General features: G+C 32.2%; 3 protein-coding genes across 7 annotated transcripts; 2 read left to right on the plus strand and 1 right to left on the minus strand.

The window, feature by feature from the left end:
• Positions 1-3,672: 3,672 nt before the first annotated feature.
• Positions 3,673-6,967, plus strand: LOC138187832 (reticulon-4-interacting protein 1 homolog, mitochondrial). 5 transcript variants are annotated; one of them, XM_069129028.1, is made up of 9 exons: positions 3,673-3,810; positions 4,269-4,614; positions 4,748-4,988; positions 5,070-5,215; positions 5,343-5,492; positions 5,563-5,852; positions 6,209-6,394; positions 6,466-6,643; positions 6,713-6,967. In XM_069129028.1, the coding sequence occupies exons 2-9, from the start codon at positions 4,567-4,569 to the stop codon at positions 6,914-6,916; spliced, it is 1,443 nt and encodes a 480-aa protein (XP_068985129.1). In that variant the 5' UTR covers positions 3,673-3,810; positions 4,269-4,566; the 3' UTR covers positions 6,917-6,967. The 5 variants fall into 5 exon arrangements, with proteins under 5 accessions (XP_068985129.1, XP_068985131.1, XP_068985127.1 ...); XM_069129030.1 differs by having other exon boundaries at positions 4,537-4,614; XM_069129026.1 differs by having other exon boundaries at positions 3,679-3,810; positions 4,112-4,614.
• A 288-nt stretch (positions 6,968-7,255) lies between these two features.
• On the minus strand, positions 7,256-9,882 carry Fen1 (Flap structure-specific endonuclease 1). Its single transcript, XM_069129031.1, has 8 exons — positions 9,666-9,882; positions 9,467-9,569; positions 9,229-9,395; positions 8,399-8,508; positions 8,140-8,343; positions 7,824-8,042; positions 7,562-7,744; positions 7,256-7,488 (listed from the first exon to the last, which is right to left on the minus strand). The coding sequence occupies exons 1-8, from the start codon at positions 9,745-9,747 to the stop codon at positions 7,411-7,413; spliced, it is 1,146 nt and encodes a 381-aa protein (XP_068985132.1). The 5' UTR covers positions 9,748-9,882; the 3' UTR covers positions 7,256-7,410.
• Positions 9,883-10,298: 416 nt separating this feature from the next.
• Positions 10,299-13,798, plus strand: Rs1 (Dead-box helicase Rs1). The gene is made up of 13 exons (XM_069129016.1): positions 10,299-10,475; positions 10,596-10,784; positions 10,889-10,979; positions 11,043-11,188; positions 11,293-11,598; positions 11,693-11,820; positions 11,907-12,104; positions 12,195-12,339; positions 12,444-12,625; positions 12,709-13,040; positions 13,143-13,388; positions 13,469-13,550; positions 13,661-13,798. Exons 1-13 carry the CDS (start codon positions 10,389-10,391, stop codon positions 13,752-13,754), a joined length of 2,226 nt encoding a protein of 741 aa, XP_068985117.1. The 5' UTR covers positions 10,299-10,388; the 3' UTR covers positions 13,755-13,798.
• Positions 13,799-15,061: the final 1,263 nt, after the last annotated feature.

The following is a 15,061-nucleotide window of genomic DNA, read 5'->3' on the forward strand; positions in this document are numbered from 1 at the left end:
TAATTAATTTTTATATAAATAAAGACGCAAGTATCGCGTCTACGAGGAGGAAAACGTAATTCGCGTTGAAAATGTGTGGAACGAACGCGTGAGAAACTCGCATCCACGACGCGTTCCTCGAGAGTATTCTGCACCGACACAGGCGCGCCTTCCCAAATGGTCACTTTACACCCACTGTAAGCTGCCTGTCCCCGGAGAACTGGAAACTTTCTACCCAGCATGTACGTATCGGCGTGTCGTCAGCTTTTTGGCAGTGGCGCGATACCTCGTCAGCCCCTTTGTCACCCCGAAAGTCGTCGCTAGGCTGAATGCACTCGACCGCGAAACAGTGTGCGTATAATAAACCTTGTGTACGTGTGCAACACGCGCGCTACCCGACGCCATTGCTTCGCGTATCGCACAATAGACCTCGTGCACATTTACACCATCGCTTTACCCCGTCTCTTCAACGTCCACGAGTTTGGTCTCCGTCTTCCGCCACCTCTCCGATGTCCCTTTCCCTTGGTTCCTTCCCGTACCGTGCTCTTCCGTCGCGTTATTCACCGTTCCCCGTCCCTTTCCGTTCCAAGTCATCCAATCCTCCTTGTTGGAAATACCTTTCTTTCTTTCTTCTCTCTATCTTGCCCGGTTCGTCGACTTCGTTACTCTTGATTTCTGTATCTCATAAGGTCTACCTTTGCTCGGCGACTCCGTCACGAGACCTTCCTTTATCGCAAATTCGCAAATCTCACGCCCTGTTTCGCCGCACTGTCTTTCTTTCGCAGTCACCGCTTCGATCGCCATTTCCTTTTCTCAGTTTGCCTGCACCGAGTTCTTCTTCCCCGATGCACCCTTTTGTCCGCGATCTTTCTCTCTCTCTCTCTCTCTCTCTCTCTTCCCCTTCCTCCCTCTCCCTTTTACCAATCCCTTGTTCCTTTCTCTCGTGGATCTTCTTTCTTTCTTTTTCTCTTTCATCCTTTTTTTCTTTGCTACGCTGATCTCCTTGTAAAATGTTCCACTTTGGCGAAAATTACTTCCGGCCAAGTCGATTTCACGGAGTTTTCGTTCTCTTGATACCGTTTCTTTCGACGAAGCCTTTCTGGACCGAGGCGCTGCTTCGAATATACGTATGTGGTGTCTGGAGATTCCCTCTTATAAGATCTCTCGCTACTCGGATTTCCCTTTCCCCGGCACGCTCCAGGGGGTTTCTCTTTTCCGAAACGTTTCTGCCTACGGAATTTTCCGATCCGCGTAGCTTTCGAAAATTCCCACTTTTTCAAGCTACTCCCGTCGGAGATTCTTGTACCATCTGGCAAATTTGTTTATTCTAATCTCGCACACCGGAAATTTTATTTATACATTCGCTCGTCCCAGGATTCTTTCTTATTTCCAGAATTCGAGGATTCGCAATAGCGAAAGCCTCGTTCCGCAAAATCCGCGCTTCCACGAGCGTTCTCTCGTTACTCCTTCGCCCAAGTCACCCCTTCCTACTGCAGCCTCCCCTTCTAGTTCTGCAACATCCGGCCGTTTCCAACGACTCCACCCTCGGATTGCCACGTTTGGGCGAAACTTTCGTCGGCGAAAAAGTGCCGCGAGATTTCCCACTTCCGGGACCTTGCCGTTCCCCCTGCCGAACGTGCAGACACGGTGACACCCGGCCGTAAAAGGGTGAACCGATTCCTGGAAGCAGGCCAAGGAGGCAGGAAGCGACGTGCGAGAGAAACGTGGCCCGTGTCGAGGCCGGGACGCTTGTCTCTCTCTCTCTCTCTCTCTCTCTTTCTCTCTTCCTCTTTTTCTCATTTTCTCTCTGTTCTTAGCACGTGAAACACCTCGAAGAACGGCGGTCGCGAGCGAAACCGCGCGCCAACCTCCGAAGCAGCGACGCGTAACAGAGAGCGATCCTGACGCGAGTTTACGACTGGCCGTGGACAACTGTTCCCGGGCGCAGCTGTTTCGCAAATACGATGCAATTTTCGCGGTTACGACCGGTAGGCCTTCGACGACCAACCTTCGGCGTCGCGGCCGATCATCGACGCTTGTCAACGAGCAAATACGGGCTGAAACTGGAAGCCGCGCGACCTCTAAAATCGCACGAACGGTTTTTTTAAAAGCACGCCAGTTATTCCTATGATTTACTTAGATTCTCGATTTACTTAGATTCGTTTGAAATAACGCGATAGCTCGATCGTCAGTTACGATCGTATCGCACTCAAATGTGATATATTTTCGATGATAACGGACCATACCGAAGGTTTTCACGAAATGCAGCTATTCTTGTCTGAGAATTTATGAAAATTATATTTTAAAAAATTATATTATAAAATTATTATAGTCTTATGTTTGCAAATAGATTGCAGGAGAACATCGACAGAGCGAAGGTAGTCAAAGTAGATAATCGTTAGCGCTTGAATAAAAAAAAGTGACGATTTCAGGGACATTATTCTGCCAGAAATTTACTACCTAACATTGTCAGTGATATGAATAAATAATAAATCTAGATGTCAAACAAGAAATTTTAAATAATTCAAAAATTCGATGAATGAAAATCGTAATAATCGATAAAGATCTGTGTAGCAAGAATAGATTTTAAAATTGCGGAAAAATCTCGACATCCCTAGTAGTTAGTCGCGCCAGCAAAATGGTACTCTGGCGCAATTTTCGTAGATAATCGCGGAGGAATTCGATGCACTTGCCGCAACTGCCGGCGATAATCCCCGACAAGAAGCGGCGTCGACGGTCCTACTTGGACGGTTCGACGAGTTTCAGTAGCCGGCCACCGTGATATCCCGTAAAAGGATAGGTTGCTCGCTGGAAAGCGGCCAGGACTCATTCAGAAGGACGTGCCTGGACGGCTACCAACTTGCTAATGTGCCACGAGCCTTGAACTCACCGTGTGAAACACACGTAGAACGCGTAGGTACATGTCGAAAACGATCTTTGGAAACGTTCGAGAACCCGCTCCTTCCGGTCGATCGAACGATTTCGCACGATTCAATCAGCATTTTACAATGGGTAATATAACATTCGAATACTAACGTGTTCGGTATTTGTGCATATATATGAACACATTGTTGAGATAAAAAAAACATTTTTCTTGCTTAATTGTTAATTTTTTCATACAAAGAATAAGGAAGATTAGGGAAATAAAACGCATAAAAAAAAGTAAAATAAAGAAAAAAATAGAAAAATATAGAAATATAACTATAATTGGTGAAAGTATATTTTTAGTCTTTCGATTAACGTTCATACGTTATACGAGCAGTATTAAATTACAAATCTGTTTTTTAGTATCTTTTAAAATATCTAGTTTTCTATACAGTTAGAGTAATGATTACTTTTTACGTTCCAAATTACGTTATATAAATTCTGTGCTAACAATTCTATACAAAACTAAAATATTGCCATCTAATGAACAGTTTAAAAATGCTTTAAAAATACACGTAACTACTTTACCAGCCGCAGCTTCATCCATACCACCGACCTGTGCCATTGACTCAGGACTTGATACAGAACTCTAGCACAGTGCCCTACCATACTAACCGTTGATCTTACCGCGATTCAACGTTATCAATGAATGATGATACACGACTATATCGATAACTATACTGGTAATATTATCGACTGAGCTTTGATCTAAAATTTACTGATCGATAAAGTATGTCACTTTAAAGATATTTAAAATACCTATGCGCTCATGATCTGTGTCAGAAGTAACAAGTAATTGCGTGAACATATATGATACGTACTAATCGCACGATCGTTGTTCATTCAACAACCATAAAAAAATGTATTGTGAAAAATATGCAAATTAGTAACTGAAACTTTAACAAGGTATGATATACGCACACATATACGATATAATTGTATAACATATTCAAATTGTTTCTCTTTAAAAGTCAAGTTTATAATCTGTAAAATACGTTATATAAAATCAAAACACAAATAATTTCCTTGCAAACAAATATTTGACGCTTTAGAAAATTGTGTCAAAACATTAATGTTACACAATCAACAAGTATAAATAAATCTTTTATCATACGCGTATGTATGAATACCAAAATTTTCGTTTTAAAATAATCTTTGTTTATTGCGTTACTTTTTATCCTGTTGACAAAATAAAACCATTTTTTAGCAATAAACTGCGAGATTTCGCTAGCATTAAGCACTCTTGTGCTTTTATCTCACATGACAAAATTTCATAACAATCGTCATACGAGTTATATCACACAGAAAACAAATGAATTTGCGTTAAATTTATGCGACTCGAGTTAACCTATCTCGTTCAACAGCAAACGGCGTTTCATCAATTGTTATCATTCCTTATAAAATCCCTTTCCAAGTCACCTCGTGATTGAGGCGACGACGTTTACATAATGCATAACGTAGCGATTTCAAAACTATAATTTCCAATGTTTTCGCAGTCACACTTTGAAACAGAAACTTGGTATCTATTTTGAGTTATACGAAATGTGTTAATCGTTTATTTATATAACTACTGTGCTGCATCTTCAGCTAACCGGCCGTTGTAACAGTGTGCAATATAAAATGATTTATTAGATCTGAACTGTCAAACCAGTTTACAAAATCATGGATGAAATTTGGTTTCATCTATCGAATCAGGTCGAGACACTTCAGGTAATTGTAATTTTTTTTTAAAGATATATCACTATCGATTATTTGTCATATTTGTGTCCAAATAAATGAAATATAATTGACGTTCGGCTCTTCATCTTCGATATTATATGTTAAATTTTTTGTTGGCGAGAAGATTCAAACATCGTTATTTGCACAACAAGGACAACAATGGGTCATAACATGGTTGACTCAAGCACGTCAAATTTTTTACAAATTATATGAGAACCAAACAATGCAAAATGTCAAAGACATTGTACAACATATACTTATTTGGATTGAAAATGCTTGGGAACAATTACAACATCGATACTATAATACACATTTTAATGTCAGGGTACTTTACAGACAAATAAAAAGCTTATATACTAACGGAGGTAGCAAAATAAATTTTAACATTTCATTATTTAATATTAATATTAATTGGAAAAAAAATGAAAATATAATTCTTCTTCTAGTGTCCAAAAGGGAACTTGCATTTTGTCTGACAGGTTTAGTTGTTGGTACTTTACTTGGTTATTATGCTGGAGTTAATTGGGGGCATGTATCTCATCATATGCATCATATAAAAGCTATAATATGTCACCGTTACATTGGTATCGAGGTATTATATTAAGTTACATTGACGTGTAAGAAAATAAATAATCTTAAGTTGATGCGACTAAATAATGTAAGTATATAACTGAAGCAATATTACTGAAGCAAATATATTTTTATTATAAACAATATAGGGCGTGTCCATGATAGATGATGCTGAAATGCCTATGATCGAAAGATCTAACGAATTATTAGTACAAGTTAAAGCAGCTTCTGTTAATGTTGTTGACACAAAAATTTGTTATGGTTATTCCAAAATTTACAGAAGACTCCTCAATTCTGGTGTAAGTAAATTAAAATGCTCCATTTTATCGTATTACTTATATTTAAAAAATGTTACTTATTCATTTTCAGAAACACAAAGAACTCCCAGTAACATTGGGCAGAGATTGTACTGGAATAGTGATAGGTATAGGACAAAGTGTTATTAATTTTGACATTGGAGATGAAGTGCTCTTAGCTGTACCTTCGTGGGCTCCTGGTACAATGGCAGAATACATAGTTGTCCCAGAAACTCAAGTAGTTAAACGACCGAAACTTTTTACCTTTGAAGCATCTGCAAGTCTTCCTTACAATGGATGTTTAGCCTGGGATGCTTTAGTTAATAGATCTGCGATCCAGGAAGGCAATGCGAAAGGAAAACGGTATAAATAATTGCAGTAGGACCCCCTATAAAGCGAGATATATTTCCGTGTTATACGGACTTCGCGTTATTCGAATCCAAGAACGCAAGAAACTATAACTAAATAAATCTGTAGTCTTTTTTTAATATGAAAAAATAACATACGTTCCACAATACACACTGTAAACAACCCCTTCTTATCGCTCAACAGTTAATGCAAAAATATCAGAAATGAGTCATTTTCAACTCTTAATCACGTTGTATGGGGACAATGGTACTATTTTTAGTCCGCGTTATAAGGGGTCCGACTGCAGATAAACAAATAGTTTTATTATTATATGTATGTAGAAGTTACTTTTTAAACTAAATATCCTATAGAGTACTTATATATGGTGGAAATACACCTGTTGGTTGTATTTTAACTCAATTAGTTAAGCTATGGGGTGGACATGTAGTTACAATGTGTAAACAGAATGCAATTCCTGTATCAAAAGCTTTGGGAGCAGACGATGTTATACCATTAGACAATTCAGATATAGAAAAAGAGTTACAATTACATGATAAGTACGTTCAATATAACAATTATTTAACGATATATTAAATTTACTTGTGTTAAGCGATCAATAAATTTTTAGATTTGATACTATATTTTATACTGGGGGTCAACCAATTAATGAACGTATACTAAAGCAACACTTAGCATCTTATGGCTTTTATGTCTCTACAGTTCCCGAACAATTAACGTCTGACTCATTAGGTCTTGTATTTGGAAGCATATTTGCTGGATGTGTACGAATAAAGTTACTAATACAGGTAAATGAAATTATATACGTAGTATTTTTCTATTGTGCAATTTGATTTCAAATTCGATATTTATTCTAGTACGTGCTTGGATTTAATATGCATCAATGGAAAGAAGGTTCAAAGATTAACGCAACATACTTACAAGCACTATGCGATTTAGTTGATGCTGATCAATTACAGATGGTTGTAGACAGGGTGTATGGACCTCATAATATTGAACAAGCATTGTATCATATATTAGATCCCAATGCTATCGGCAGTACTATAATAACATTTCAGTGACAATTGAATATTATATGTATAAAAGTTTTCAGTTATATAAATATCGCAGTTTCTTTTATCAATACATACTATAAACAACATCCCTATCTCCTATCACTGCCAAATACCGTCCAACATTAAAATAATCTCTATACACTTAATAAAACTGTACAATAAATACACATGGTGCAAAAACCAAGACTGAATAAATATTGTAATAAAATTTACTTTATATACGTCATTACATAATTTATATAGTTCCAAATTGTAATTTACTAGAATACATAAATGAAAAGGAATTATGTAACAGGGTGTACAAGTTAAGCCATAAATATTGGACGATGTATGTAAAATGAAAAATATTACTCGAATGTCTATAATTTATTTTATGAAATAAATATGAAAGTATCTAAATGCATTCAGAATTATTTATAATGACTTTATATGTTAAATATTATAAATGATTCAGTATATAGCACTCATAAAAATTAAAAAAGTATGAGTACTTTGAACAATTATTTTGGCTGCCTTCCACGCGGTTTTCCTGTTGTTCCTTTCTTATGTTTTTTATCAGCTCCCTTTGTGTCTTCTGCCTGTTTTAAAATATGATAAATTTAGTAGATTAAAAAAAAAAGTGTACTCTTAAAAACCGTTATTTATATTTACTTTACGCTTTGGAGGATTTGGATTTGGTAATACTTTAAAGAATGTATCTAGCCTTCCTTGAGTGGAAGTATTTCGTGCTTTATATAATTTTTTTGCACCATTCCTTACTCTTTCCTCATTAAATTGCTTATCGCCACATAGATATTTTACTAACCCTTCCTCATTTGGTTCTGTCCATTTCAGCTTATGCAAAAATTATAATGCTTATAAATATTTCCAATCATTTACAAATGTTATACTATACATAGAATGTTATACTTACATCAATTGTTTCAGGATCTATTACTTCAGGTTCTTGAAATAATAATCGAGCTTCTTTATAATTCCAGTCTTCAGGAATGGAAAACTTCTTAGTATCCAAGTTTTCAACAATTTTTTCAAGTGACCTATGTGTTTTAATTAACTCTATAGCTCTTTTTGGTCCAACTCCTTTAATGCTACTTGTATAATCACAACCTAACATTATACAAAGATCAATGAACTGTAAATAAGCAGAAATAACAAGTTATTATTAATGGCCAGAAAATAAATATTTTTATTTATATCGTGTATACAATAAAGGTATCGATCTTACATACTTCATCATGATTTAATCCAAGGTCTTCTAATACTTTATCAAAATGAAATTCCTGTACAGGCATCTTTCTTGCTTCGCTAAATGTTAATCGCCTGAGTAAAATATTGCATCCAAAAGTAAGCGCATCCATATCTTCTGTAGCGGTTGCAAAGACCTTACCAGCCTTCACCAAAGCAGCACATTGAGCTTCCGCTTCACATGGAGCCTATAAAATCAATATATGTATTACAGTAAAATTTATAACGCCTTGTTTTACCTACATCAATGTAAGGAATGCCCATTAATTGCAATAACTGTTTAGCCTCTTCTGCATGCTCTTTTGTAACTTTTACTAATCTTCTGTTAAATTTCTCTATATCCTCTGCGTTTCCTAGAAAATGACAAAAGATTTTAATATGATATATAAATTGATGTAATTATCATATACAGGGTGTTCTGCAACTGGTGGTACAATTCAAAACTGTGACCTAAGAAGACTCTGATTATAAGAAGTCATTATATGTGAAAAAATAAGATGATAGTACACAATAAAATTTTTTCATATAACGCTTTGTTTCCGAGGAAGTCAAGCTTGAAATTTTGTTGAGCATACTTGAATTTCACTAAGTATCAACTAAGTATGAATAAATAATCAGTAGCAGGTTATTCTACATGCGAAAATAAGGCAAAAAGGTGAAATGAAATTTTTCCATTTAAAGGAATATGCCCCATTTACAAGAAAATAAAGTTTGAACATGTTTAGTAAAGAACTGGTCCAGTGCATACACGTGATACATTTTTAAATCTATTCTTCTCAAAAGCAAAGCTATATTTTTGTTCTATTTTAAAGTGCAGTTTGACTCCTGTTCAACCCGAAATTAGTCCAAGTATACTTGTCAAATTTTCAAACTTGATTTCAGAACTTTCTCAGAAAGAAAGCATCATATGAAAAATATTTATTGTATATTTTCAACTTAGCTTTTAATGTAGAATCACCTTCCATTCAACTGTACTGTGATAACTGATGGTTACCAGACATTCTATATAATAAATAAATGAAGAAAAAACACAAATCATTTTTAAAATGAAATAATCTAATATTTAGAAATACCAGCTTCCTCTGCTGCTTGTAACAATTTCTGTGCTTCGTCTCTTCTTTCAGTTCGTTTTGCTAATTCTCCACCTTTTAGGTTCGGTGGTTTTCCATCAAACACGTACACAGGCTTTATTCCTTGCTCTACTAAACGTATTGTTCGATAAAATGTACCCATTAAATGACTATAATATAAAAAATATTAAAAGTAATACAAAATATGTATTTATATGTAACTATTTGTCAAAATATATACCTTGTTGTTTCACCATGTACAGATGTAAGCTGAGCTCCTTCGCTTCGTACTGCAATAAGAAATTGATATAAACACATAGACGCATCTATGGCTACTTTACGACCTAGAATGGAAAGTGAAAATGTAAAATATTCCTTTCATAATTAATTTTGATAATTAAATGATTCAAAATTCCGAATTATCCTGATTACCTACATACCAAAATAGTGCTTTAATTCTTGTTCTTTAATAGCACTTGGTGCTATATCTGCTATTAATTTTGATAAACCTAAAATACCCATGGTAATATCACTCAATCATTCAATCACTCGCGTTAAAGTTAGTCCAATAGTGTGTGAAACGTGGAATCGAAAAGAAACGCATAACATAAGAAGAAGTTTCGCGCCAATATTACGCTGTAATAACGCTGTAATAAGAATAAGCATGCTGTTCATCCAATGTGAGAAAATTAAAGTTACTAAAACTGAAGTTACTAATACCTGCTAATACCTCTTCTAATACAAATTATTTGATACTCAAATTTATCCTATTTTTATATAATATTTCAATATCACATATTTTATACATCTTTTTATGTTGAGTATAAGAGTTAAAATGAAATCATAAAATTGAGTATAATAGATTCAACAAATTGAATTCATATGTCATTAGTGTATATTTGAAATTAAGATGCTAATTTAATGAATAATAAGTTATACATATTATACGTATTTCGTTATAATTTGTTTATGATATTATTAGTGGAAATTCATTATTATTAAACTATAATTTTCTAATTCGTATCGGTATATATCGGTATTATATATATATATATATATATATAGATGTCACTACATACTTACATATCTACAGTAGATATTCCACGTGGTTGAAGTATTAGGAATTGTATATGGTTTTGTAATATGTGTATTTATTGTTGAAAATGGATACTAATTGTGATTTAATAAAAACAATTGAAGATGATCAGGAAGTGCCAAATTTCTCTGAAGATTCTGATGTCGAAGATGATGTAAGACATAATTTAACAAATTATATTAGGTTAGATAGTACAACTTTACTCAATTAGAAAGATGATTGTTTACTGTATGATTCTTATTTTGGAAAAATAAAAATTTCCGAATTAATGTAGTTTCAGCCTAGGAAACAAAAGAAAAAGGAAAATAAAGACTTCGATAACAATTTTCAATTTGTAAATGATATTTCCGATTACAATAAAGACACATGGAATGACTTAAACAAGTATATTAAACGAAAAGCTAAGACAAAACTTGATGATAAAATTAAAAGAATTAAAAGAGGATCCGAATCTAAAATACAAGTACATATATATATATATAACTTTGATGTTATTTCTCTTTAGATATTTAGTTGTTTCAATTACATATACAACAATTACGTTACATTTATATATTCTTCCTTTAGAATGAAATAGATAACGAATCCAATATAGACTTACCTGAAATTAAAAAAGAAGATGATGAACAATCTTTATCAGAAGACGAGCTTAGAAAAGGTAACAATATTTTTTACTTTATAATGTAAACTTGATTAAAGAAATGTAAATGTTTTATTTTAGATATATTTAAAACTAAAGAAAAGAAAAGTAAAAAGAAAGTGGTTGTTAAAGAAAATGATGAAGAAACAATTAACTTTGAGGAATATTCAAATATAGAAACTCATGCAACATTTTACCAAATGAATTTGTCACGTCCTTTATTAAAGGTATTGTATATCAATATATTATGTTACATAGATTTTATGTTAGTATTTGATAATTAATATATATATTAATATAATATCTAATTCATAATACATATTCTTTAAAGGCTATAACAGCCATGAATTTTGTGCATCCAACACCCATACAAGCTGCTACCATCCCTGTTGCATTACTGGGTCGTGATATATGTGGTTGTGCTGCTACAGGTACTGGTAAAACTGCAGCTTATATGTTACCAACACTAGAAAGATTATTATATAGGCCATTAGATGGTCCTTCTATTTCTCGTGTTCTTGTACTTGTTCCAACAAGAGAACTTGGTGTGCAAGTGTATCAAGTTACAAAGCAGTTATCTCAATTTACAACAATTGAAGTAGGATTATCTGTTGGTGGTTTAGATGTGAAAGTTCAAGTATGTTGATATATTGTGAGAAACTTAAATATTAGTAAATGAACACTATACTAAGAAATAATCCTTTATTAATTTACTACTACTTTAAAATTAGGAGGCTGTATTAAGGAAGAATCCAGATATAGTAATAGCTACTCCAGGAAGATTAATTGATCATTTAAGAAATACGCCATCGTTTTCATTAGACAGCATTGAAGTGCTTATATTAGATGAGGCAGATAGGTAAATGAAAAAAGAATATTTGCTTTATATTCCTTTTATTAATTTATAATTGGAAGATTATATACATATACTTTTTTATTTATAAGGATGTTAGATGAATACTTTGCAGAACAGATGAAGTACATAGTAAAACAATGTTCAAGAAGCAGACAAACAATTTTATTCTCAGCTACTATGACTGAAGAAGTGAAAGATTTGGCAGCTGTATCTTTAGATAAACCAGTTAAAGTTTTTGTAGATAGCAATCAAGACGTTGCTTTTAATTTACGCCAAGAATTTATTCGGTAAAATTATATCTTATGCAATTAATTGATCATGTTTATGTTCTTGTTTAATGTATGTATATATTCATTTTTTATATACTTTTAATATAGGATACGAAAAGAAAGAGAAGGAGATCGTGAAGCAATTTTGGCAGCCCTAATTTGTAGAACCTTTCATGATCATGTCATGGTCTTTGTGCAAACAAAAAAACAAGCTCATAGATTACACATTTTATTAGGGTTATTAGGCATCAAGGTGTTTAAAATATAATTTATTCTAATAAATATTAAAGTATATTGAAGTTTGTAGTAAAAAGTAAAAGGTAATCTTTTAAATCATTATTATATATAATTTGATAGGTAGGAGAACTTCATGGTAATCTTACACAACCACAACGTCTAGAAAATTTAACAAAATTTAAAAATGAAGAAATAGATATTTTATTAGCAACAGATGTTGCTGCAAGAGGTTTAGATATTAGTGGGGTAAAAACTGTAATTAATTTCGTAATGCCGGTTACCATGCAACATTACATTCATAGGTATCAATATTTAATTTGATTGTGAATTTTTACAAGTACCCAATATAAAAAAAAATTAATTGCTTTATTTATTTATTTGTTAGAGTTGGGAGAACAGCTAGAGCTGGTCGTGTTGGAGTGTCAGTATCACTAGCTGGAGAACAAGAACGTTCTTTGGTTAAAGAAATTATTAAAAATGCAAAAAATCCAGTAAAGAATCGAATAATACTTCCTGATATAATCGACAAATATTCTAAAAAATTACAGTCTCTTGAAACCGATGTAAACAAAATTTTAGAAGAAGAACGAAATGAAAGGGAATTAGCTAAGATAGAAAATCAAGCAAATCGAGCAGAAAAATTATTAAAAAATGAAAGTAATAAAGGCACTCAAAGAACTTGGTTCCAAACTCAGAAAGAAAGAAAAGAAGAAAAAGGTAATTTTCAATCCATTAATTTTTGTATTTGAAATTGTAGCTATTCAAAATTTCACATGGAATACATGTACACATTATCAAAATAATTTATATCATTTTTAGAGAAATTATCATTGACTGAAAAACAAAACACAAATAAAGAGAAGAAACAAAACAAAGAGCCATCCAACATAATTGAAGAAAAAAAAAAGAGATCTAAAGAACCTAAACAGGAAACAGCAGAGGATAGAGCCAAAAAAGAATTAGAAAAAATTGCAGCATACCAAGCGAGACTAGCTAAGAAAAAGAACAAACAAAATAAAATTCGAGCAGTTGTAGAGAATGATAACTTTTCATCTAATAGAAAAGGTAATTTCTAGTAAATTATTCATTTTAATTATGAAAGATTGGATCTTATTTTTTTTTCTATAATCTCAATTCGATTTCAGCATCGCTAAAACGGCCAAAATCTTCATTTGCTGCTGACTTAACAAATACAAGCAAAAAAGCTGTGAAAAAAATGCGTTACGAGTAAGTATATTTTATTAAAGTAAGGTAAAATAAAATATTACATATCATTATATTATTTTTAGAAACATACATAATAATGCTTTTATAAGTAACTATTTTATTTATTTTAGGGCAAATGTTAAAAAAAATCAAAGTAAAAGAAAAAATGCAAAAAGTTTAAACATAGGAAAAAAGGGTAGTAGATCAAATTTTAAAAGACGTTAATTTTGATATTTGTAACTATATCTTATTAAATACATACCATTTTACTTAATTTGTTTTATTATAGAACCGTTACAATGCGTCACTTATGTCTCACAGATTGACAGATGAATAGCACTGATTAATTGGTTTTTTTCATCAGAATATGTATATTTTGTAGTCTATAACCTGTTTGAAAAAATTGCAGTACTATGCAATTAAATACTTATAGAAACAAATGTTTGATAATAATACCATAAGATAAAATATAGTATAATCCAAAACAATTTGAACTTATAAATTATTTCAAGAAATATCAAATTAAATTTCATGAAGCTGAAACAGTAACAATGCACTGCTGATGACTTATGAACAATGCTTTGTACATATATGAAAAATAAAGAATGATCTTTATGAATGTTTAAAAAATTAAAAATTGCAAGATTTGCATTGTACTGTAATTTCAGTGAAGAGGTAATAGGTATGTGTTAATTCTATAATGTTTATATAATAAGATCAAACACACATCACCATTCACAGCCTCATACACAATTCTCATTCTCATCTTAATGTTTAATACAATTTAATGCTTAATACTAAGAATTCTAATGAAGACAAAGGAAATTTTATAAAACCTAGGCCCATTTTAAATTATTTTAATGCTATTCAAATTTGTATCCAATTTCCTAATTTTTTAATAACAAAAAGGTATGAGATTATTTATTTTTAACTCTAAATATTAAGTAAATTCTATAGAATTTTACACTTAATCTATATTTATTCAGAAGTTTCATTTATTTTTGTTTACTGTAGTTATGAAATAAAATATATTTTTAAATGAATACATTATATTTAAAGCAATTGGTAATATGTGAAATTACTATTATATAAATATTTATAAATGCAATGAATGTTTTTCAACATCTTATAAAATACGAAATAAAAATATAAGTATTTAAACCATTCAAAGTATGTATACAATTCCTCGAGATATCGGAATAATACATTTACTATATTGTTTGTACAAATATATGTTCTGGATACAAATTTGAATTAAAGTGATACGAAAGTAAGTTTATAATACATATACAATAATGACAGTGATGGAAGAATAACTGTCACGTTCGATGATGATAAACTTCAATCGATTATTGAATTAGTGGTGCATTGTCGATACTTTTGTATAACAAAAATTTTTACGTTTATTTTTTATATTAATGCGCACTATCCGTTGAAAATATTTATATGTATACATTTATTAGATACTATTGAAGTATTTATAAGGACACCTTGTCTGAAATAAATTAATAATTAGTGGCCGTGCGCTGACC

Source organism: Bombus flavifrons, chromosome 15, assembly GCF_040668555.2.
Source record: "Bombus flavifrons isolate JBK064 chromosome 15, iyBomFlav1_principal, whole genome shotgun sequence".
In the NCBI taxonomy this organism is placed as follows: domain Eukaryota; kingdom Metazoa; phylum Arthropoda; class Insecta; order Hymenoptera; family Apidae; genus Bombus; species Bombus flavifrons.